The following is a 26,910-nucleotide window of genomic DNA, read 5'->3' as shown; positions in this document are numbered from 1 at the left end:
GGTACATCCAGAGTGGCACTTTGTAGCTGGTCGGTGATAAAAACATTCCCCTTCAAACCATATGTTTAGACGCTTCTAGGAGTACGCAAAGCACAGAAAGTCCCGGATCCTCGTTTACGTTGTGCTAAATCCATTTTTGGAGAATGAGTGGGTTCCTTTAATTTGATTTTGACTTCATCAACACACTGCTAACTTCAACCGCAACTCACGATGTTTTGTCTAAACCAGTACTTCTCAAATAGTGGGGCGTGCCCCCCTGGGGGGGCGCAGAGCAATGCCAGGGGGGGCGCATGTGACCTCGGGGAACATGTTTTATGTGTTTTTTTTTTTTTTTTTGCCGTACTGGAATAAAGTGTACTTGCACATCCACTCAGTAGGTGGCAGTGGCGCTCTCATTTTCAGAGTGCGCGCAGTATTTTTGAACTAAGGAAGAGCACTCAGCACACACAGACAACAGATATGAAGAGCAGTGTGCCACCGCCGTTTTCGAAAGCCGTTTTCCGACCGGACTCACTCACGCAGCGACCCACTGTCTTGTCCGGTTCTCACGTCGCCGCCCGAGAAGTGCCATTTTCGGCTTGGGATCGTCACGACGACTGCCCTCACCTACGGTTCTACCTCGGCCGCCGTGAATGCGCTTTTTTCGTGCCGTTTGCCTTTTAGCTTTGACTTTTAATACAGTGGGTGATGATGAAAGACCACTGTTTACTGTGTCTAAAAATAATTATAGCAGACAGCAAGAAGTCAAATCAATTAAGACGCCACTTAAAGACATTAGACCCCAATCTCTTTGTTAAGCCGCTTGATTTTTTTCAGTGAAAACGTGCCGAATATTGCCAACAATCGTCCTGCTTTGTCAGTGTTATATCAGTAAGCCAGTGAGCATTGTTAGCATGTTAATTGAAAAATAACTCCACATCATCGCAAAGGAGGTAAATACTGTGAGCAGCAAAAATAAAAACTGTCCTGTCCAAGGACACTCCCCCCCCCCCCCCCCTTTTATTCAGATTTGTTTTTTCGGTCAAATTTTTTGGCACATTGTCCTCATGAGTGAATGTTTCTAATCAATTTTAATTTCATATTATTTACTGATTTTATTACATTTTATTTTTCTGTATCAAATGGTCAAAAATGTACTTTGAGTGTATTTTTTAGTTTGGATGTGAATTATTTTTTTTTAATTCAGGCAAATTGATGCACATCAAGTCTTCTCTGTTACAAACAAAACAATGTTTATAATAAAGTTATACTTTATTATAAGTTGATCTATGTTACTTTTTTTCTTTATTAGAAAAAAGGGACACAATGTTAGGCAGATGCGTACTTATAATAGTAATTTTATAGACAAATGATACTATTTACAGTGGCGGCAGAGAGTTTGGGGGGGGGCGCGAAACATTTACGTCTTCCTTGGGGGGGCGTGACAGAAAATAATTGAGAAGCACTGGTCTAAACCAAGTTCGGAGCAGAAATTTTCCTAGAAGGCACCGCCCATGTTTCGCTCAGGAAACTTGTCTATCGAGATATAATCTAAAAAAAAAAAAAAATTCGAAACTCACATTGTATGATTTTTCAATAATTTATTTGTAAATTACTGGGGTTCATAAATATTTGCACCCCGGAGAATCAGCAATAATTATGACATTAAAAGAGTTGTCAGTCTACCTTAAAAAAAAGTCCCTCTTTATCCCATGAGTAACCACCCAACCACCACCCGTTTGAGCTCTTTATTGTCAGATGTGCACCCCACAGTCAGTCATAATCCAACTGCTACCATGGCAAGACCAGAGACCTTTTGAAAGACACCAGAGAAAAAAATGTTGAGCTCCACAAAGCTGGAAAAGGCTATGGCACAATTGGTAAGTTTGGTAAGAATAAATCAACGGTTGCAGCCACTGTTAGAAAATGGAAAAGGCAAAACATAACTAATAAATTATTTACCTTGGAATGGGGCTCCAAGTAAAATCTCTCCTCGCGGGGCATCACTCATGATTAGAAAAGTGAGAGCTCAGTCTAGAACTACATGGCAGGAGCTGGTCAATGACCTGAAGAAAGCTGGATGCACAGTTTCAAAGGCTACTGTCAGTACAACACTACGGTGCATTGGTTTAAAATCATGCATTGCTCAGAAGGTTCCCCTATTGAAGCCAGTACATCTGAAGGCCCGTCTGAAGTTTGTCAGGGACCAGCTGAATGATGCAGAGGGGACATGGGAGAAAGTCATGTAGTCAGATGAGAACAAAGTAGAACTTTTTGGTGAAAACTTTACTCGTCGTGTGTGGAGGAAAAAGAAGGATGAGTACAAGCCCAAGAACACCATCCCCACTGTGATGTATGGGGGTGGAAACCTCATGTTTTGGGGCTGCTTTTCAGCTAAGAGGACAAGACAGCTGTACTGTATAAAGCAAAGGATGAATGGTGAAATGTATCGTCAGATTTTGAGCTGCAACCTCCTTCCCTCAGTCAGAGATTTGAGGATGAGTCATGGCTGGATCTTCGAACATTAAAATGATCTGAAGCACACAGCCAATCTGACCAAGGAGTGGCTGCGTGAAAAGCATATCAAGGTTCTGGAGTGGCCTAGCCAATCTCTAGACCGCTATCTAATAGAATATCTTTAGATGGAGCTGAAACTTCGTGTTTTTCAACGACAGCCCCGAAACCTGACAGATCTAGAGAAGATTTGTGTGTAGGAATGGGCCAAAAACCCTGTTTCCATATGTGAAAACGTCATGAAGAACTACAGAAAGTGTCAGATCTCTGTAATAGTCAAACAAAGGCTTCTGCACTACTTATTAGCACAAATTTTCTCAGGGGTACACATACTTATGAACCCCAGTAAATTACAAATAAATTATTGAAAAATCAAACAATGCGAGTTCTGGATTTTTTTTTAAATTAAATTTTATCTCAATATGTGAAAATACATCTAGGATTGAAATTTCAGACCTCTACCTATTTTTTAAGTGGGTGAACTTGCAAAATGAAAGGGAGTGCAAATACTTCTGCTCCTCACTGTATATATTGTGTTGACTGACTCTGTAGCTCATGAATAGTGCCCCTGACGTAAGGCTTGTTTATGAAACAAGTGAGCAGGGTATTATATCCTCAATGTGTGTGTTGACAAATCGAAAGCTAGCAAACAGGCTCCAAGAGAAAGTTAGAGGCTGGAGGAAAGGTGAATTGGCTCTACTGTCTGATTCCATACTAATGGTATCTTCATTCTCTCCACAAGAGCACTAAACTTGTAAAACAAATGACACAAACATGGCCATGCTATGATAAAATGTATGTCACACAAATTTGAATTTGAAGAGGAGGACACAATGTGTAAGCAAATGTAAGATTACTGATACTTAACTGGAAATGTAAACAAACCATAAATGTGCTACATAACACTCATGGTACAGCACGTGAAATAACATAGGTATGTAACAAAAAAAAAAAAAATCAGAAAACAAACAAAATGGGTATAATTAGAATCTGCATGAAAGCACAATTTCAACGATACCAAGATCATTATTGACAAGTAATAAATTTTGCCAGTGGGTGTAATAGAAATTCAATAGTATAGCACTATGAATACAAAAAGCAAGCAATCAGAGGAAATGACAAGGGGGTTAAAAAAGGCACTGAAATGTTTATTCTTATTTGTTCTGGTTACAGGTAGTTGCTTCAGAACTGGTACAAAACTGATTCCGAACAGCCATGAGAAGGTCTTTACTAGTTTTGGCGAGAACGAGGATAGTTTAAAGTCATTCGTGAACTATAGTTCCACACAGAGAGAGGGGTGAAAAACACTTTTTGAGTGTCCCAAAGCTCGGAAAACTTCAAGAAAGAGCATTTATCAAGGATTCCTGTGCCATGACTTGTGTGTATCCGTCAGCCAAAATATATCACAACGATAGCCCCTTTACTATTGGATGCATATAGCTTGCTGATCTGAAATAGAAAACATTTCTATTTCAGGAACTGCCTCTCTAAGGCGAATTCACTCTGCTGCTCCGTCCATTATAGCTCCAAATGCTCAATGCCGCCGGGAACGCCCCCTCACACCACACACCCATACACAACATACACAATTAATAGGTTTGCCGCATGGCAAACTGTGCTGTTACCACTGGTGTGAAAAGGCCTTAATACGGTATTATCAAACGTTTATTGAGCAGTTGAGCTGTCCATACCCTCCTGCCAGCACTAACCTTATACCCCCAGGTGAGACGTGGTCTGATCTGAGATTAATCTGGCTGGAGTTTGAAGATGTTGGGAAACCCAAAGCAGGGTTACAATAACACCACTAGCCTACATAGAACTGTCCATCCTACACTGCAGTTCGAAGCTAATTGTCAGGCTTGCCCTGTCTTTTCTAACGCAACTATTCTTTGTCCCCAAAGTAAAACTGTTTCAATATAATACAATATCTGCCTTTTTCCTAAATTACAAAACCCTAACCCTGACACATGCAAAGGAATATAAATTTGGGACAATACAACAATAACAACAACAAAAAATAACATTCATGAACATAAGACTGTTTTCAAACCAATTTAAGCTTTGTCCCTAAATATATGGAAAAACAGATAACCTGCATTGAGTATTTAGCACAAGTTGGTTGCCAAGTGTTAATTAATAATTCTTGGCAGGTAAAATGAGTTGCTTGAGTGCGGTGCACCAGAGAGATGCAGGCAACAAAGAAGCACATCAACTTTTGTCACTGTTCACAGTTGTTTTACAGAATCAAACTATGTGCAGCATTGAATAAAATCTGTGGCTCTGTGAGTTTGAGATAAAACAGGCAAGTTATTGACTGATATTTAATTGCTCCTTGAACTTTGACACCTTGGTTTTCAAAACACACTCACAGTCACCTGACCTGATCAAATCAATATACCATTACGTATGGTTGCGAGACATTTTATGTTATCATCGAAATCTTTTAACAATTGTTTATTTCCATCATATTTAAGACTAGAGTTTTAAAAGTGGACTGAAGCCCTACTTTGAGTACCGTATCGGCCCTCATTATACGACGACCCCCTCTTTTTCAAGACTCAAGTTTGAAAAAAGACTTTTTTAAACACCAAATCAATTTTTATACAGAAAATAATTACAGTACATCCGAAACAAATGATTATAACAATATATTTGAGAGAAAAAGCATTTTATTTTGCCTCATTCAAATCTAAATATCTGAACATTAAAATATGTAAACTAAAGCGCAATCACATTCATAAATGAATGGCTTCTGGTTTTTGAAATGTAAATAAACCAATCTATTGTGATAAAACAACAAAATTGCAATAAATGCATTAACCATCAAAGTGAAGTCTAACTGTAACTGTAGTCTTGAAACAAATCTGAATAAGGAAAAGCATTGCAATAAAATAATGCTAACTGGTTAAACTAAAAAGAGTAGCTGAGATGTGTCATGACAAAACATCGCTTCAATGATATCTGGCGCCATCTAGAGTCGTGAATGGAGATAGTAGCTGAGATCTGTCATGACAGAACATCGCTTCAATGATATCTGGCGCCACCTAGCGTCGTGAATGGGTATAATGTCTAGACCGCGAATATAAGACGACCCCCCCCTTTTTCAGTGTTATTTCAATGCAAAAAACACCATCTTTCAGTAGTTCATGGACAACTCATAATGCGCTGATTTACAGTGAGTAGTGAATGTGTAAGGGCACTTTCACATTAGACCAAGAGGACCAGGGTCCGGTTGGAGAGCTACCTCACAACAACACTTGCAAATGACTTGTTCAAAAAACTTCAGTCTTCACATTGCGCCAACCAAATTTTCCATCAAATGGACGAAAGGTGCACTCAGGCACTCGTGGTATGGAGAACACCTTAGATGCTGGACACTTTTCTTTATTATTCACTCTGAGTTACATTCGGATCACAGCCTTTCGACTACTGTCTCAAGTATGACACAGCATTTCTCTTTAATTTAGTGCAGTCCATGTGAAGCAACCTTTAACTGACCAAAGGCATCATCTCCCCCTTTCTTAAATGAGTTCACTCATATTTTACGTAAGTTAACATATGAACCGAAATCAAGATGGAACGTAAAGTGTAATGGTTCTTCATGCAAAACAATTTAAATGTGTCCTGAACATCAACAAAGTAAACCAACATAAAAGTTTCAGCCATAGCCCTACTTTGAGTTTCTTGTTTTGGTATGGATGGTGGGTCAACCACATGTTCAACATGGTCTTTGCTTAGAGGTGCTTGATAATTATCGTTCCGATAATTATCGGCCCGATAATAGGAATTATGACGTCATCCCAATAAGTCCGATAACATATCATCGGGCCTATTAATAATATTTTATGGCTCGGTGTCGGATTGGGATGTGTACGTTTGTTTCCACTCCTGTTTTGCCATTATGCAAAGTTTTGTTACTGTTATAGAGGCCGTATTTTTCCTTCACTGAATTATATACCTTACTATGGCAATTAGCCAATGTTTGCATTTTGCAGTGTTATGTTTAGTTCTTGAGAGGCCTTTTGGTTATTGATAGGCTTGCTGTTCTATAATTGCCAGGTTAAGAAAATTGTTTCATGGACCAAGATGACAAAAGTCTCCTCTCCTGTTGCACCAAATGTTTTATCTGCTGACAAAGTACAATACCTGTTGGGTTTATGTTTGTTTTAGATCAGTGCTCATTGTTCAGGGGAACACATCGTCAATGATATTGACTGATCGATTGTGATCGACTCAAATTACATTTATTTGAAAGAATGAATATGGGCACTTTATTTGAAGTCAAAACTGTTCTTGTCTTTGTTTTGTTCATTATAATAATGTTTATGTCATTATGAACATTCTGGTTCGGTCAAAGGCAAATCTTTGCTTATTCAACCACTAGTATTTTTGACCTACAGGTGTTCAAAAACTAAGGTGAAAAATTATACATAGATATTATCGGTTATCGCATCGGTATCGGCCTTGAGGAGCAGGAAGTTATCAATATCGGTATCGGTTTCAAAAAATGGATATCGTGCAGCCCTATCTTTGCTTCCTACACAGCACCTTCAATCTATTGCCCAATCAAGGGTAAGTATACAGTTCGCCAGGAAAACCTCTGGCCTCTACTGGCTGAGTACGTGTTCCACAAGCTGGTCTTGAATAATGTTACCTGGTCGATCTCCGAAGTCACATGTAAATGCGAGATCACGTAGCACTGTGATGTACCCTAGCACAGTTTTTTTTGGTTACTGAGTTCTCTTTTAAAATGCAGTTGCAATTTAGCTTTGGGTACGGAGTACTCCACCGGCGCAGTCGTTGCAGTGTAGTCCCAGTATTCGGGAGCAAGTAAAAGACACCAGAGTGCCAAACCATTGCAAAAGTATGGCTCTCCCATGTACATCCGGGCAAGAATTTCCATTAGCACCAATTAACTATCAAGTAATTCTCAAAGATCTGTTTTTCTACGATGTACACGATCACGTGATGTATCCTGAAAGTGACTGAACACAACCCCCGCCAACCCCTAAAGTCAATTTGTTAATATTTCTTTTACAAATAAATGATGAAAAGAACTCATCCAACATTCTTTTGATGAGTAATGGGTAGCTGTCTCAGGGAATTCTTTCTTACATGATCAAAACTAATCTAATTACAGTTTCGCTGCTGCCATGGCAACACACAAAAATACCCATTTTTGTCTCTCAGACCCTGATGATGAGGCAGAGGATAAAGTCACTTCAAGGGGTCAGAACAAAGCTATGCTCCAAACAGAGCTCCACATAGGCTGTCGAACACTGTGATGTATCATTATCTTTTCAAACGTTGTACTTCACATTTTATATTTCCAATACAAATATTGCCTGATTTACTGTAGGTTTGTACTGTGCATGAAAAAAAAACAGATGAAAACATGATTGCGTTGTTAAACTGGTGTTGCTCACCCAGGATTGTGCCTGTCAAACAGCCAATACTGCAAAACACAGTGATTCATCAAACCAAAGATGAAACGCAATGGCTGGTTTTGTGTCTCAAAACACAGATCCCGGAAGATAAGTGCATACGGCACCTGTGTGTAAGTACTTTTTAATGAGGTAGAGCAGGCAAAATATGTCTTCTCCACCTATTTTCAAGTGCTAGGAACAAAAATCATCACATGTTGTCGATTCTATTCAGCACTGCAATCCTGATTGATGTCCTCCTTTTCAACTTGTTTAAATTTTTTTTCCCCCTTGTGTCTGGTACTGTAGCACACTGTGACAATTGGTGCTGACCTCTAACAGAGCAGTATTATGGATGTGCCGTCTCAAGTTTTAAACAGTTTCACACAGGAATACAGACATACAGAAACAGAAACATTCATTTCTAAATTGTCATACTGAAGACAAATTGCTGCACATTTGCTTGCACTGCCGACGTGCGCATCAAAATAACAACATCCCATACGTAATGTTTTCTTTTGCCTTCATTAAAGCTCTAAGGGCCAGTCAAAACCTGCACAGTCTTTAAATTTATCCATGAAGTTGGTGGGCCGGGAAAACAAATTAGGACCAAACAACAACAAATGAGCACCGAGCATCAACCTTTGCTGCTCATTAGAGAACCACATGGAAAAGATGTGCACCCTTGACAATAATGATAAGAATGGAATTCCTATTTTTGGCATGGCATGATGTGGCATGACTCCTAGGGGAAATTTTATCTTGTCATTAATTTTTTTTTTTTTTTTGGAAAAACGAGTCGACTTCCCGGCAGTGACAGTGTTATAATGACTGTATTCACTGTGACAGAAAACAGGGAAGTTTATAGAAAATATTTAGACGTAGATTTTTGCTAAATGTGTTTCTAAAAAAACACAATTTCTCTATCAATCTGTGCTCCAAAACATCTCCATCACAGAACAAAAGGCTGCCGACCTCAAAACCATCAAACATGGGGCTTATATGCCCTACAAAACACAACATTGTTAAATGATTATTTTAGAGATACAACACATTTATTAATTTCAACTGGGCCCAACTTGGGCATTGCATTCTAAAAACTGTTAAGAGATTTAAACACTGTGATGGAATGTAACTAAATTCAACTCTTATATTTAAAAGCTTTTCACTATGAGCCCATTAGTACGAATGGGTGAAGCCCCAATTATAGCCTTTTTCAGCATGGCATTTAAGTGCTGGTACAAACCAGTGGATGAGCATAGCCCCAATTACATATCGCCCTGTTTATGTTGTGTTTTGACTGTTAATGGGAAGGATGAAAGCATCACTGAATGTGGTTGTTTACTGGGCCACAGTAGTAGTAATAATAAAGATCTACCTCTTTGCATGACATTTGATTTCAATCAGTTTCTATGGGATGTCTATACTCAGTATTATAATAAATCAACATTAGGCTTTTTTTTCTTTTCACTTGTAGTTCACGACATTTTTGACCAAAGTATTTAATTAAAGGCAAGGATGAAAGTGGGCTGGAATGATACAGTACGGCGTACTGGTAAAAGATTTTGGGCTAGAACGATCCGGTACGGTGCTTCGATCCTGAAAATATGATGGCATCTGTCAAAACCTGTTAAATAACCAAGCTGTCCACCCACTTCGTCTCAGTGTATCTGACGAGTCGCGCCAATGTGCGCATGCGCACAGCAAACCACCCTGGACTCAGCTGCTCATTCAATTGGCTGACAGACTGATACAGTGGGGAGAACAAGTATTTGATACACTGCCGATTTTGCTGGGTTTCCACTTGCAAAGCATGTAGAGGTCTGTAATTTGTATCATAAGTTCTCTTAAACTGTGAGGGACGGAATCTAATACAAAAAACCAGAAAATCACGTTGTATGATTTTTAAATAATAAATTTGCATTTAATTGCATGAAATAAGTATTTGATATATCACAAAAATCGAACTTAATATTTGGTACAAAAACCTTTGTTTGCTATTACAGATACCAAACGGTGACTGGCAAGTCCACTCCAGGACCTTAAGATGCTTCTTACGGAGCCACTCTTTAGTTGCCTTGGCTGTGTGCTTTGGGTCGTTGTCATGCTGGAAGTCCCAGCCACGACCCATCTTCAGGGCTCTCACTGTAGGAAGGAGGTTGTCAGCCATGATCTGGCGATACATAGCCCCATCCATCCTCCCCTCAATACGGTGCAGTCGTCCCCTTGGCAGAGAAGCAGCCCCCAAAAATGAGGTTTCCTCCTCAATGTTTCACGGTTGGGATGGTGTTCTTGGGGTTGTACTCACCCTTCTTTTTTTTTTACCTCCAAACACGACGAGCCGAGTTTAGAACAAAAAGTTCAATTTTGGTCTCATCCGACCATATGACCTTCTCCCATTGCTCCTCTGGATCATCCAGATGGTCAGTGGCAAACTTCAGACGTGTCTGGACATGCACTGGCTTCAGCAACGGGACTCCTCCTGCTGCTTCGCTACTGTGCAGACGTCTCTCTGCTTTGCTCCTGCTTCTCAAGCTTCAATCATCTTTTTAATCATTTTTAATCACCTCTAAATTACTCAGCAAGTCTTGGGATTTTCTTTTAATCTTGTTTATATTGAAACAAAGGCTTTTTGAGCATTTTTGAGCATTTTAAAGTGCTTTTTTGTCGTTACTGGAACACAAGTCTGCCTTATCGCGACTGGAACTGAGGAATTCGGCTAACGGAAGCTAAGTAGCAACATGCCTCCCCTGTCAATGGATGATTACCACAAACTGCTCCAGAAGATAGCAGTACTGGAAACAAAAATCTACCGGCTTGAAGTGAATATGGAGGTAAATGGACAACTTGGGAATGAAACCACTCTGCCGATCTCCCAAAACAGCGAGTGGGAGCGGACCCACAGAATGCAAACAAACACCATCGAGACTCAACGGGACCCTGGCAGAACCCAGCACTGGCAGATTGACGATGAAAAGGAATGGCCACCTCTGCAGAAGACTGCGTCATCTACTCCGGCACCAGAAAAGAAATTATCACAGATCAAGGCAACAACAAAGGGTCAAAGCAAAGTGCCTCAAGCTGCTGGAATTCTACTGGAAAATAGATTTACGCCACTCTCCGAGACTCCTGAACCCGGGAAAGTTGGAACACCCAGCTCGAAAGAGAGGTACGATGCTAATGCATGTGCTAACAGGCTACAGAGAAAGCGACCCACTGGGCCCTGCACTCTGATAGTGGGCGACATTGCTGTGAATGGGATAAAACACTTTTGTAGCAACAATACCAAAGTATGTTGTTTTAATAAAGCAACTGTGTCTGATATCACAGCTAGTATCCTGAGCATTGCTGCTCAGCATCCAACAGCCACTACTCTGATAATACACACAGGAGCACTCGATATTGCGAAGCAAAAATCAGAGCTTTTAAAGCAAGACTTCACTGAACTGATAAACAAAGTCAGTACTTTAAATACTGAGGTGTTTTTCAGTGGACCCACACCCGTGCCCAGGCTGGGGGATGAAAGTTTCAGCAGAGTGATGATGCTCAACAAATGGCTCAAAGCTACATGCGCTGGACAATCGATGTACTTCATTGACAATTTCAACATATTTTCAGGGCGCAGGCATCTCTTTAAAAATGATGGCCTTCACCTAAATAAGTCAGGAGTGCGGTTACTAAGCAGCAGCATGTTTTATCTCTTGAGGCACAGACAGTCTGCTTATCTCGAGGAAAGGAGGCAAGCTGTCCCAAAACATCTGATAAACATTGAGGCTGGTGAGCACGCAGGATCGTCTCCTCCAAAAATGGAGCCTACAATCGCTGAAGGAGAAGTGACTAAGCCAGCACTGCCAGGCTGTGACCAACCCTCTGCTGAGGCTCCACTGCCTCAACGGGAAGAGACCCTGGTAGCAGGTGATCGACCTCCTTCAGACGAGACCCAAGAAGCGGCTCCATCAGCTCAACAGGAGGAGAACCACCTGACCGTGCAATCCTCTGCTGACGAGGCCCCATCCAGCCTCAAATCCTCACACTCCAAGACGCCAACACGCCGCCGACTCCAGGATAAGGCCCCATCCAGCCCCAAATCCTCACACTCCAAGACGCCACTACGCCGCCGACTCCAGGATAAGGCCCCATCCAGCACCAAATCCTCACACTCCAAGACGCCACCACTCCGCCGACTCAGTCAGGCTAAGGCCTCATCAAGGCCTAAATCCCCACAGTCCCGGAAGCCACCCCGCCGACGACTTAGTTTGGATGGAATAATGAGTCAACCTGGTCTGGACTCCATGGATCTAAATAGCAAGGTTAACCAGTCTCTTGATCTCCTCAAGTTCATGTCTTCGCTTCCACCCTGTACCTGTCACACCCGACAGGTGCCAGGGGAAGATGGCAACAAACCAACCAGCCTCCCCTGGAATTCTCTCGGGGCAAAGCCAAAGCACTACAACTCTGGAACTACACGGTATTATCCTTCTATGGAGGAAGCCATGTTTGCGACACCAATATGATATGCACCGGGTCCAGGCTGTGACAACATTACAAAGACTGTTCTGTCCCAGCAAAAGCCGGGGCCCTATGGAGTACAGTCTGTATGCTCAACAATCCCAGTGGTGATAAACAACACAAAAAGGGCTAGATTGGTGAGAAATAAAAAACGTTCAATCAACTCTGCCAACCTGTTAAGCATAGTATGTCATTCCCAAAACTCACCAGTGAATCCAGTCTGGCATCTCCAATTGGCTCTGCTAAATATAAGATCTTTAGCTGGCAAATCTTTCTTAATTAATGAGTTTATCAGCAAACATAACCTTGACATGATGTTCCTAACAGAAACTTGGTTAGATAAAGATAAGAGCTCGACAGTTCTGATTGAGGCAACCCCCACAAACTTTAATTTCTTTAGTGCGCCAAGAACCCATAAGAAAGGAGGTGGGGTTGCCAGTCTGATCAGGGACAGTTTTCAATGCACGAATATTTCATGTGGTCAGTTTGATTCCTTTGAATATATTGTCATTCAGCTAAAAAGCCCTTGCAGAGCTGCCTTGGTAACACTTTACAGACCACCAAAGTATAACACAATGTTTTTTGATGAGTTTACCAAAATGCTGTCTTCTGTCTGCATGGACTTTGATTGTGTTGTTCTAGTGGGTGACTTTAACATTCATGTTGATAATCCTGAAGAAGGATGTGCTATAGAGCTTTTAAATATTTTGGATACATTTGGTTTATCTCAGCATGTCACAGTTCCAACACATAACAGAGGGCACATACTGGATTTAATAATATCCAAAGGTCTTAACATCTCTGAGGTCACAGTGAATGATGTTGCTCTGTCTGATCATTACTGCATTATGTTTAAAATGACCACCCCTGTCCATCCTCTGATAACGGAAACAGAGGTGATTAGGAAGCGTTACATAAGTGATAACACTTGTGCGTTATTCACACAGGCCTATGCCTCACCATTAACCCCTACAATAGCTCCAGTGGAAGAACTTGTAAATAGTTTCAGTTCCAGTGTGATGACTGTAATTGACACTATTGCCCCGATTAAGACAAAATCTTTGTCAAGAAAGAAGAGGTCACCCTGGAGAAATGCCATACTAGCTATAAAACAAAAGCAAGTTTGTAGACGAGCAGAACGCAGATGGCGAAAAAACAAACTCCTAGTTTTTTATGATATCTACAAAGACAGTCTTCGCAAATACAACCAGGAACTGAAAAATGCTAGACAGTCATATTTTTCAGAGATCATTAGTAGAAACACTAACAATACCCGCACACTATTTTCTGTTGTTGACAAACTGACAAACCCACAAGCATCAATACCTCAGGAATTGGCATCTGAGGTGTCCTGTAATAATTTCGCAGCATTCTTTACACACAAAGTACTAAAGATTAGACAGACTGTGTGCAACTCCAGATTAACAAATGTTACACTAAATGCCTCCCAAAATGTCCCCCACGTCAATCTTAGACAGTTTAGCCTCTTGGACTATGCCACTTTAACAGAAATTGTGTCGAAATTAAAGCCCACAACATGCTGCCTTGACATCCTTCCTTCAAACTTTTTCAAAACTGTTTTTCATTGCATAGCCCCAGACATACTTCAGATTATAAATACTTCTCTCCAAACAGGAGAGTTTCCTCAGACTTTAAAAACTGCAGTAATAAAACCTCTCCTAAAAAAACCTAATCTGGATGCCTCAACCATTAGTAATTACAGGCCAATATCAAATCTGACATTCCTGGGGAAAATTATCGAAAGGGTTGTGTTCGAACAGATCCAGAATTATATGATGCAAAACAATCTTTTTAACTCATTTCAGTCTGGATTTCGACCACAACACAGCACCGAGACTGTGCTTATCAAAGTCCTAAATGATATTCGTCGGAATACCGATGCAGGCAAATCATCTGTTCTGCTACTATTGGATCTCAGCGCCGCATTTGACACGGTTGATCACAACATACTACTCAGCAGATTGGAACAGTGGGTAGGGCTTACTGACACTATTCTTCAGTGGTTCACATCCTATCTACATGATAGGGATTTCTTTGTGTCAATCGGAAACCATCAGTCAGAACGAACCAAATTCACGTGTGGAGTCCCTCAAGGGTCAATTCTTGGACCACTCTTATTTAACATCTATATGCTTCCGTTAGCTCAGATAATGGAACAGTATGACATCTCCTATCACGCCTATGCAGATGACACACAACTGTACATTTCTGTGTCCCCACATGATTATAGTCCCTTAGTCACCCGTGAGCAAATGCATTCATCAAATCAATGAATGGATGTGCCAGAATTTTCTCCAGTTAAATGTGCAGAAGACAGAGGTGATCATTTTTGGGCCAAAAAAGGAAAGGTCAAAGATAAGCAGCCAACTTAGCACAATGTCACTTACAGCTACAAATCAAGTCAGAAACCTTGGCGTAATTATTGACTCAGACCTAAAATTTGATAGCCATTTAAATTCCGTCACTAAATCCGCTTATTACCACCTAAAAAATATAACCAGAATTAAGGGGCTTCTGACTCAACAAGACATGGAAAAACTTATGCATGCATTCATTTTCAGCAGATTGGACTATTGCAACGGTATATTTACAGGTCTTGATAAAAAATCAGTCAGGAAGTTGCAGCTGGTACAGAATGCTGCAGCCAGAGTCCTCACAAATACAAGGAAGCTGGACCACATTAAACCAGTTTTGAAATCGCTACACTGGCTTCCAGTAAGTCAAAGGATAGACTATAAAATACTACTGCTCGTCTACAAAACACTTAATGGCCTTGGACCAAAATACATGCTTGACTTGTTAGAGTCCTATGAGACATCTAGACCCCTAAGGTCGTCTGGAACCGGTCTTCTGCATGTTCCAAGAACAAGAACCAAGCAGGGTGAGGCAGCATTTAGTTATTATGCTCCTCACCTCTGGAACAAGTTACCCGAACGTCTGAAGTATGCTCAAACTGTTAGCTCTTTTAAATCAGGGCTAAAAACGCTTTTGTTTAGCACTGCATATCTATAACTGTCTATATATTTCAATCTACCTGCTTTCTATTTCTCTTGTTTTTATCTCCATTGCTGGTTTCAATTATTATTATTTGTAGTAGTTTTTGTTTTATTTTTATTTTATTTATTTATTTTTATTCTGTGATTAAATGCGATCTTCTGTCTTCGTTTCTACGTTGTGTTGATTTAAATGTGATTTTTATGATCTTCATGTGATGTAAAGCACTTTGAATTGCCTTGTGTTGAATTGTGCTATATAAATAAATTTGCCTTGCCTTGCCTTTCGTGCGCTGTAGGATTTTAATCCATGACGGCGTAATGTGTTTCCGATCGTTTTCTTCGAGACTGTGGTTCCGGCTCTCTTCAGGTCATTGACCAGGTCCTGCTGTGTAGTTCTGGGCTGATCCCTCACCTTCCTCATGATCAGTGATGCCCCACGAGGTGAGATCTGGCATGGAGCCCCAGAACGAGGCAGATTGACCGTCAACTTGAACTTCTTCCTTTTTCTAATAATCGCTCTGACAGTCGTTACCTTCTCACCAAGCTGCTTGCTTATTTTCCTGTAGCCCATCCCAGCCTTGTGCAGGTCTATTATTTTATCACTGATGTCCTTACACAGCTCTTTGGTCTTGGCTATTGTGGAGAGGTTGGAGTTTGTTTGTTTGAGCATGTGAACAGGTGTCTTTTATACAGGTAACAAGTTCAAACAGGTGCAGTTACTTCTGGTAAGGAGTGGAGAACAGGAGGGGGTTATTAAAAAAGAACTAAGAGCCGAAATATTTACTAGTTGGTAATGTATCAAATACTTATTTCATGCAGTTAAATACAAATTTATTTAAAAATTATATAATGTGATTTTCTGGATTTTTGTATTAGATTCCTTCCCTCACAGTTGAAGAGAACTTATGATACAAATTACAGACCTCTACATGGCTTGCAAGTGGGAAAACCAGCAAAATCGGCAGTGTATCAAATACTTGTTCTCCCCACTGTATGTGATAGTAACTCTGATTGGTTCAAATACACAGGTTTTTTGTAACAACAAGGTTCAGAACATCTTCCATGTTAATGTGCACATGTGGACTTATTTTTGTTCATTTATGTAAGGCTAATTATTTATTTCCTCATAATTAAAAAAATGTGTTATCTTCAAAATACATTGGACTTATTTTTCTTCTGTGACTGAAATTGGGTCTCAAATTATATCTTTAATATTTAAAAAAAAGGCAATGTTTACATTATCTTCAATTTTAATGTACCTCCTATGTTCTTTAGTCATGTTCTGAAGTAGTTCAAATTGAGGTTTTGCATTTTAGTGTGAGGAAATGAGGGAAAATAATATTAGGAGATGAAGGATGGGGTTACTGGTGTTTTTGTCAACTGTTATTTTGCAAATCGTTGAAAAAAATAAAATTTTGAATGAAAATCTGTTTCCCATGTATCCCTTGTTACAGGAAGACCTGTTGTGTTTGATTGTGTATAACTGTACCAAAAGCAGTGTTCTTTGCATTTCGGTGGTTTTAGGAGGTTTGCTGCCCCCCTTAAAAATTAAATGAATATATTAACTTCTGGCTCCGTGGCAACCTTTATATCAGGGAGTTCTGGCACGAAATTCTAGCACATAGTTGCTTTTGCCATGAATTCAATGATATGTCCAATGATTCAGTATTTATTATTATTATTATTATTATTATTATCTTGTTTTAGCCCTGCATTTCCAGAGAAATGGTAAGAAAACCAGAATGCTGTCTGGTCAGGCAAGCTATTGCATGAAAATAATGGTCAAAAGTATTCAGGTTATGACAAAAAGGACTAAGGTTTGATTCCTTCAGCTGCAATTATATTACCGGCATAGCTACTGCAGGTCGCCTGTGATAAAACTGTGACAGATGTTATGCTCTCTGAATCAATCAACTTTATCACTCAGCAGCACAGAGGTAGAAGAGGAAATGAATCATTTTGATAGGCGGTGTACTTAAAAATGACTAATGTACTGTATGCTATTTGCACTTGTGAATATGAAAATGTAACTGTTTGCCATTTTTTGTAACATAAAGATAAAAACAAATCCCTGAACAATGCCATATTGCATAAATATTCACTGGTGTACTTTGCTGTAATATTTTATTCCTAAGAAGTATTTTGCTGAGAAGGACTGTTATAATGACTGCTATTAGGAGGCCAATAGTGAACTGTACAGTGACATCATAACCAACAACGATCAACAAAATTACTGTACTATCTTCTTCTGTGCTAAATAAATCTGTGAAGTGACAAAAATGTATTGTATATTTGACACACTACGGAGAAGAGCATGTTTAAAAAGGCTGCCAAATTTTAATTTTAACACTGGAAGTCCCGGGGCTTTTTTGGCTAGAAAGAAAGACCAGAAGGGCATCAGATGACCCCGATACCAAACTGACTACTTAGTTTTGTCAAACAATAGACCACTCAAACAAGCAATCAAGCAGACAACCCCCCTACACACTCCTATGGAGTCGATGCCTAGGTGTGAATGAGGGGTTTCACTTTGGATAGATGCAATTAGCATCTTGAATATTTGCAAATCCAGGGCTCCCTTGGCTTTGTCAAACATAGAGGAACACGAAGATGACCAGTCGCTGTGTTCTACAATATGATTGACATGGCAGCACTAAATGCATATAGGTTGTATTAGGCATACACCGAAAGGCATGAGAGACGGGTGGAAGAAGGCGCAGAAGGAAAAATTCCTTCGGCAACAACCTCTAACACCTAGCCCCGGGAAAAGGGCGAAGTGTCATATGTCACCACATAAAAATGTTTTGTTTTTTATTACACCATCTCTTGTGTACGTAAAAAGTTGTCCGCCCGATTGTTGCCTGAGCGGTCCACTGTCCGACAAAGCCAAGGCAGCCCTGCCCTGCAAACACTCAAGATGCTAATTGAAGCAATCTAACCCTGTGGTTTTGCAAGTGTGAATGGGAACGACTAACGAGGACCTCAATGCTCACAAAAGATATGCTGATTAGAGTCAGATGATCCTTCTCTGGCTACAAAAGTGATTTGTTTCAACTGATCCACCCATGGTAGTGTTAATGAATAAAAGAATCACCAACTAACCAATATTGAGCTAATATGTTTGTTTTTGCATTCGTTATTTAGTTTAGAAGTATATTTAGCATTGTTTTGTAGGAATATGCGTTGGAGCAATTTGTTAAGAGCATTGTAAAAAATGGCTAGCAACTTCTGCTATGCAAGTTAGCCAATTGTTCTTTTGTTGTACTCAGATCGTCATTTATTATATTTTTTATATCGTTTGAGGCTAGGTTCAGGTATTTAATTTTTTTTTTTACATGCATTTTTTGCACTTATGAAATGAAAGGGCAATTCTGCATAGTTGAAGAAGCACTCAGGAAATTTATTTTGTATTCGCATTTAATGCTCTTTTAAAAGTGGAATCTTAGTAAGCCAAAATAAATATTATTTGCAAGCATAAACACTTGTTTACATATCCTAAAATTTATTCTGCAACACATTAAATATTCGTAATCCGATTACTCGATTATTCAAGCTAACTGATTGATAGATTAATCGATTACCAAAGCCCCAAAAATAATAATTACAGTAATTTTCAGACTACAAGCTAAAACTTTTTTCAGCTTCTTCGAACCCTGTGACTTATTGTCCAGTGCATCTTGTTTATTGATTTTTACAGACTAATGAGCTGCATGTCATTTAATGCAAATATCCCATAAGCCAGCAGTGGGCGAATCGGTCCTCAAGGGCCGCAGCGGGTCCTGATCTTTCTTCCAACAGATCCGGCACAGTGTTTAACCAATGAGGTATCAGTGGAAACAAGAAGCACCTGACTGAAATCAACTGAGACACCAGATTGGTGGAAGGGTATCCTCTAGATGGATTGTTTAGTTAGTTTGCCTACTCCTGCCATAAACTGATGTGGACACAGTGGTTTATAATTGAGTATGGCTAATATAGTTTTTGGGGTAAAATTTTGCTGGGTGTGGCTTATAGGCAAGGCAAGGCAAATTTATTTATATAGCACAATTCAACACAAGGCAATTCAAAGTGCTTTACATCACATGAAGATCATAAAAATCACATTTAAATTAATACAACGTAAAAACCAAGACAAAAGATCGCATTTAAACACAAATGGAATACAAATAAATAAATAAAAATAAAACAAAAATGGAACAAAAACTATTACTACTAATAATAATTGAAATCAGTAATGGAGATAAGCACAAGAGGAATAGAAAGCAGGTAAATTGAAATATATAGCCAGTTATGGATATGCAGTGCTAAACAAAAGCGTTTTTAGCCCTGATTTAAAAGAGCTAACAGTTTGAGCATACTTCAGACGTTCAGGTAACTTGTTCCAGAGGTGAGGAGCATAATAACTAAATGCTGCCTCACCCTGCTTGGTTCTTGTTCTTGGAATATGCGGAAGACCGGTTCCAGACGACCTTAGGGGTCTAGATGTCTCATAGGAATCTAACAAGTCAAGCATGTATTTTGGTCCAAGGCCATTAAGTGTTTTGTAGATGAGCAGTAGTATTTTATAGTCTATCCTTTGACTCACTGGAAGCCAGTGTAGCGATTTCAAAACCGGTGTAATGTGGTCCAGCTTCCTTGTATTTGTGAGGACTCTGGCTGCAGCATTCTGTACTAGCTGCAGCTTCCTGACTGATTTTTTATCAAGACCCGTAAGTATACCGTTGCAATAGTCCAATCTGCTGAAAATGAATGCATGCATAAGTTTTTCCATGTCTTGTTGAGTCATAAGCCCCTTAATTCTGGTTATATTTTTTAGGTGGTAATAAGCGGATTTAGTGACGGACTTTAGATGGCAATCAAATTTTAGGTCTGAGTCAATAATTACGCCAAGGTTTCTGACTTGATTTGTAGCTGTAAGTGACATTGTACTAAGTTGCCTGCTTATCTTTGACCTTTCCTTTGTTGGCCCAAAAATGATCACCTCTGTCTTCTCCACATTTAACTGGAGAAAATTCTGGCACATCCGAAATATATAGTCCGAAAATTAATTCAAGTTTTATTGAAAAAGGTAATACTGGAAATAGCAGATTAGACCTATAAAAGCATCTGGAAGTTATTTCTAATTAGCAAGTTGGTAGAGAACAGTCTTTTTCTCATTGACTAGGGCTTCTTACCTAGGATTTGTCCTCACCACTAAAAGCTTTTATTTATATTTATATTTGTATCTGCATAAAACATTTCAAACTGTATGCTGCAAGCAAACAGTAGTGGTTGTAAATTTGTAGGTGCAACTACCCGCATAACAGGCATTGTAACACTCATGGGGGCAAGCAGCAAGCAGGCAGTAAATGCAATCATACCACAACTGTCAATGCCAGAAAGTGCATTTTTGGTACCCTTCCCCTGGCAACAGAGTCCTACTTCAGCTTTCTCCAACACGTCACTGTTCGTTATTCCACACGTTTTGAAGGCAGAGGAGCATGCAGAATATACAATATTCTTACTCATCCAGATGGTATCTGAGCCTATTCACCGAGTCTGAAATCCAATGTTAGCAAAGAGGGTTCAACCATCAGAAAGATTTATAGAACTCATACAATAACTTTATATAGATATGCAAATCAAAAGGTGTTACATAACCATTATGGAAAATAGTCTAGACTTCTAACGCACTTTAATATAAATGTAATGTTTTCACTGCAGAGACAAAAAAAAAATGTTTTTGTTGTACTACTCATCTGCAGGTACACTATAATTAGTATTTAAGCCAGGATGGGTCAAAACTGGCAGCCCACAGGTAACGCGGACCCCACCTCAGAATGGCCCACAAGAAGATAGATGCCATGTGAATTAACCAAATAATTAATTAACTTTCATTTATTTAAAAACACACATACAGGGGATCTTAAAAAAAAAAGGCTCAGCAGCTCCCACCCAGAGAGCAATGTGTCGGCGATCCACGCACATTTGTATTTTGGCTCACTAGTCATTCTCATGTTCTCTGCCAGCTACTGTGCCTGTCTGAAATAATCGATAGGTACCGGCCGAGGACAACTGCTGGTGTTGCGGGGGTCCACTGTGGAAGTATGCTCTGCCAGTTGGAAAAGCATTCCCTACTTCATCTAGCGATGCCAGTTTTTATCCAAACCTAATTAAGAACATTTGACAAAGTCGCCACTGCAGTGCTGTGCACAAATTGACCAATCTCAAATTTGTGCATCACAACATGCGTAAATAAAATTTAAGTGCAGTTAGTGAATTGCATTATTGCTAAGGTTTGCTTAGATGGTAAAAACAATTCAGCAAAAATAATGAAACTCTCATCAATAATTAACCAGCCTTCAGTGTCGCCCGTCTCCATCCCCAATATCAGTCAAAACTGCCAACCTGTGAAGCATACAACCTCACACTAATTAGAAGCAGTGAGGAAAAAAAACATTCATCTAGTTTTAATCAAACTGGCAGCCAGAACAACAACTCCCGCTTTCCTATAATCTCATCAAATCCGAGCGTTAACGAGTTGTGAGTTAATATTACTCACACACGTTCAGCATTAATCTAAATCACGGCACCCCCCACCAATCTTAAAACATTACACCTGGCCAACATAGACCCTGCTTTTAATTCAAGACTCATGTTTAACATATAGTGCTCTGTAGCTGACTAGGCAATGGAGTGCTCGACAGTGAAAATGTCAACCCTCTGTGATTTAAAAGGGTGTATGTGCATCTTTTCAAGGCTACACAGGGGAGTTGAATCAGAGGAAAGGAGTAATCCCCTCCAGTGGTGCTTTGTTCTGTCAGTGGGACAGCATGATACAGTATGACTATACAATGCACTGACAGATATTGCTCTGTTCTCTGTATGGTTGCCCAACCTCACAGCAAGGACAAGAAAAGAGACTTCTGATCAAAACCTGCAGCCGCTTTCATAAAAAAGAAATCTCACATCACATTTAGCAGGTCTAAAACAACAATGCGGCATGTACCATGTCTTAAAGACAAAAGCCACAACAAGTTCTCGCCAGAGATTGTTATTCTTTTTTAACAACATGTCTGCAATTGAATAAAGAATGCTACCTTGTAGATATGCTCTTTGTTACTGATGTCAAGAAAAAAATACAGATGACAACAAAGAAAGCACCAGTCTTTGAAAACAGATTCAGAACAATTCTTGCTGTGTCGATGTGAAAGGCATGTAGCCTCTCATTTACTCCAGGGGGCTTAGAATATGGCAGAGGAGGAAAACATTACAAAGAAAGAGCCGGATTGAAATTTAGATTTCATTCCATGCTAGGGTTTTATGATTTAACATTGAAGCATGGCAAACATTTTTGAATGCAATTACTGTATTATAGGCATGCATGAATGCTTAAGGCAGGTGAAAACCATGTGATGGACCAGTGCCCAAAAAATGGCAAGGGTGTCTGCCGAGCTTCAATGTATTAGAATACAGATAGTCCTTACGTTCCGAACGAGTTCCTTTTCTAGGCTGGCCACATAACCCAAATTTCCGAGTAAGTCGGAATTAAGCCTTTAAGTACCCCAAAATAACCCTAAATCTAAAAATTAACTCTCCCAAAACATGTATTATACGTCATTGTACTGTCCTTGCCAGGATGTTGGAGCTAAGTCCTAGCTAGACAGCGAGCTAAGCTCCGAAATGACGATGTCAGACGGCTGTGTGGTTTGCTAACTTTATTCAGCTGATCATGACATCAGCACTTGTAGAATGAAACAAAAATAAAAATGAAATAAAATCAGTTTCATCTTCAATAACAGCTATTCAAATTTGCGTTTGTAACAAGCTGCTGATACGGCAATAACAATCCACACAATCAGTTAGCGTTCGCACATCATCAAAAACAATCACATCAACTCGTCCCAAGTATTCGACCACAAATCGAAAACCCACAATAAACAGAACAAAAGGTGTTATATATAGGTGTTGCCTCTGTGGAGGCTTCACAAGCAACAAATGTTTGTGCAGGCTTGCAGCTCTTTGCCCTCTCTCTTTGCAGGCGCAAATGGCTCTTCCTCGTGTGTGTGCGTGCGCTTTTCTACATGTGTCCAAATATGTTCTTCTTCATGTGCACATGCGCTCTTTTTTGTGTGCGCAAATATGTTCTTCTCCATTTGTACATGCGCTCTTACTCGCATGCGGAAGTAGTACCAGCTTTACGCTTCCTGCGCCAAAAAACACACAGGAGACTCCGGTTTCAAAGTCGGAATCACGTAGGTTGGGTATGTTGTTACCCGGGGACTACCTGTATTTGAACAGTGTGGAACAAAAATATATGTGTATTCCTTAGACTTTTGAGTTAAGGCCAACAAGTACTTTCACTTTCCTGCTAAATTGCATAGACGAGTTACATCCTAATAATGTAATCACCTGATACACATTGTCTTTTTAAACTGTGATATTTATTAGCATTTTAAGAATGTAGCATTAAACTTGTTTGCTTTCCTCAAAAGATGCACGCTAATATCGGTCACCAATAATTATCGGCCGATAATGGCAATTATGACGTCACACAGATAATCCAGATAAAAAAAAATTCAACCGATAATGCAATCTGATAATTATAAACTTGATTTAGCCTCCAAATGTGCGCAAACAAAGCAGTTTTGTCCACTTCTCCACTGCCGCCTCCTCAACCCCTCCTCTCTCTGAAGCCCCTGAGGGAGGAGGGGTTGAGGAGTATGGCGTCATAGAGGAGGCGGAGTTTCACAACAGAGTTGAGTCAATATTATAGCGGATCTCACTAACGTGGGTTGTTTTCCGTGTGGTAAACAAACGTCGCTCTCGCCATCTGCAAAACATGCACTGCAGAAGTTCGTCGAGGCGGAAAGAAAGAGACCTCATTCAACACCACTAACCTAGCAGCCATTTAAAACTGCATCACAAAGATTTTTGGAACGAATACAAGGCTGCTGCTAGCACGAATGCTAAAGCTAAACATACAAACTAAGCTAAACTACGGGACTTGTGATGATAAAGGGACGCTGCGGCACTCCCTGAGTCGGGATGTTTAGGAATGAAGCCCAAAGCTGGTGATAAACTCCATCTAAGGCTAAACACTGGCAAGCAGACAGATAGTCGACAAGTAGCAGTCTTCCGACGGAGCCCACCGCTCTGGCCGGTCTGGCAGGCCACCGGCGGGGCGGGCAGGCGGGCCGAGCGCCATTGCCCAGCGGCGGGAGCTCCGGCGAACACCCCGGTTTCTCGAGCGTTCCCTCACGGCGTGCGGGAAGCGAGGCACGCGCCTCCGTCCAGAGCAGAGCCATGCCCCGAATATGCCGCGGCTAGACGGCCGGGGCGGGCGGATATAACACCGGTAGGAACGTAGCTGCCCCACCACTCATCTCCAGTTCAACTCATCGTGCACTACGGCGGCCGGACAGACTGAAGGGCACAGGCGGGAGGGGATGCCGAACGAGAGACGTTTTTTCTAACCGAAGTGACCGGAGAGACCAAGCCCCGGATAAAAAAATAATGCCGTTTATACGACCACCACTCTTCGTGAAAAACATGCCGATTACATGACTCTCACCACGGACATTTGGACAAGTGATGTCAAATAAGTTGCTTCGGCACAGTGTTTAGATGATAATTGTAACATGCACCAAACCACTCACAAGAAGTCAGCCAGTCAGTAATGCATTCAGTACGCTGTAAATTTAAGACGTCTTAATCAGATCATTCTTCTTAAATCTAGTCAAATAATTTTCCCCATCTTGTTTTGAGTGTTAAAGACTAATTAACAGATAAATGCTCCAGATTTTTCCACTTACTTGAAGTAAATATTGCCATTTGTTCTTATTAAGCCCATACATCTTAAAAAAAAGGTCATTTTTCACCTAAATCAAGAAAAAAATGCATTTAAATAATGTTTTGAACCATACCTATTCTTGAACATTTTTGAACATTTCTGACGTTTTTTTTTTTTTAGGATTAAGTATAATAATTTATTGCTTAAAATTAGGCTGTTAACCTTATTTTCAACTTCAAGAAATCTGAGTGAAATATAACTGAAGTGCTGGCAGATAATTTCACTTATTTCTAATAGATTTACACTGAAAACAAGGGAATTGAACTAGTTTTAAGGAGGTGTGTTTTTGCAGTGTAGTAATGTTATATGTTAGGAATGGCTCACTTTTAAACGCATTTTTGTGCAACTTGGATATTTACTCTGCAAGTAATTGTTGCCAAAAGTTTACCATTACACAATGTCAGACAATCTGTCTTTATTTAAATGTTGGAATTTACTAATTGTTCACATTTGATGTTGAAAAAAGGAGCAATAAATTATATTTTTGCACAGTAATATTTTCTCTTGTGTATACTTTAAAAATTTTACATAATCTTTTAATAGAATTATCGGCTTCACATTATCGGTTATCGGTTGGAACAAGGAGGAAATTATCGGTTATCGGTATCGGTTGAAAATGTATTATCGTGCATCACTACTTTCCTCATTTAAAAAAGTAAAAAATTGACAAATTGTTATCGTCACAGCATTTCTTACCTGTTTTCATTACGCTGAGTGTATCTTGGTTGGGGGTCGGCATCTCCGTCATTGACATCATAGCTCGCTTCGGGGTCCTAAATGACCAGGAACCAAGGTTAAAACACCCTTCATGTTCATTAAATTTATTAATGAAGCAGGATTACAATCTTTTCACTAACATAATTGTTGATGAGATCAGGGTGGTCTTTTTCAATGCCATCATCCAATATAGTCACCACAATTCCTTTTCCAGTGTATCCCTGAGCCCAAGCTACTTTGGTATTCAGGTCTTGATGAGTCAGAGAAGACTGGAGAAAACAAAAGATCATTAGAAAGGTTTTAACATTTTGTAAGAATTGATCATAATTCTCTTTCTCTTTGGCTAGATTTACACGGCCAAAATCTAATTTAGTGGGTAAATCAGATTTTGTCTGATGCTGAGATTGGATTAATAAATTGATGCTTTTGCTGTATTGTATATGACCCCTGGAGTTGGGGAAAAATAATTAACTGTTGGTTGTGTTGAAATGCTGACAAAAACAACTATGAATTAATCAATTAGCTGTTAACATAATTAAAAAAACAACACTCTAAAGTGACCACAGTCAGCCAGTCAATGTGGCATGCATAAAGAGCCTTCTAGTGTGAGTCAGCAAGCAAGTTAGGTGAAACAAAAATTAAATAATTTAGGAACACAACAAACATGAAGAAACACTTCACACCTTTCCACTAAAAGAAAGAACGCAATTTGAACTCAGAACAGTTAGCAAATCATTGTGTAAGGTACAATGCATAGCGAATAAAACATTCAGCATCATGAAGTATTTTGAATGTAGACTTAAAAAAAAAAAATTAAGCTTTCAACAACCTACCATTCTAAACAGAAATGAAAAATTCATTCCCTCTCTCACTCACTAAACCACTCTGCGAAGTCATAAATTACTCAAGTAGGTCTAAA

General features: G+C 39.8%; 1 protein-coding gene across 3 annotated transcripts in view; it reads right to left on the bottom strand.

The window, feature by feature from the left end:
• Positions 1 to 26,910, bottom strand: part of furinb (furin (paired basic amino acid cleaving enzyme) b) — a 176,674-nt gene that overhangs the window by 84,736 nt on the left and 65,028 nt on the right. For all 3 annotated transcript variants that reach the window (XM_057835926.1, XM_057835927.1, XM_057835925.1), the window contains 2 exons: positions 26,132 to 26,260; positions 25,971 to 26,047 (listed from right to left, as the gene is read on the bottom strand). In XM_057835926.1, the coding sequence (XP_057691909.1) occupies positions 25,971 to 26,047; positions 26,132 to 26,260 (206 nt within the window). The remainder of the gene's footprint in view (positions 1 to 25,970; positions 26,048 to 26,131; positions 26,261 to 26,910) is intronic.

The sequence above is a fragment of the Corythoichthys intestinalis genome, chromosome 5, assembly GCF_030265065.1.
Source record: "Corythoichthys intestinalis isolate RoL2023-P3 chromosome 5, ASM3026506v1, whole genome shotgun sequence".
NCBI classification, from domain to species: Eukaryota; Metazoa; Chordata; class Actinopteri; order Syngnathiformes; family Syngnathidae; genus Corythoichthys; species Corythoichthys intestinalis.
The sequence above is the reverse complement of the archived record's forward strand: the minus strand, read 5'-3'. Positions and strand labels throughout refer to the sequence as shown.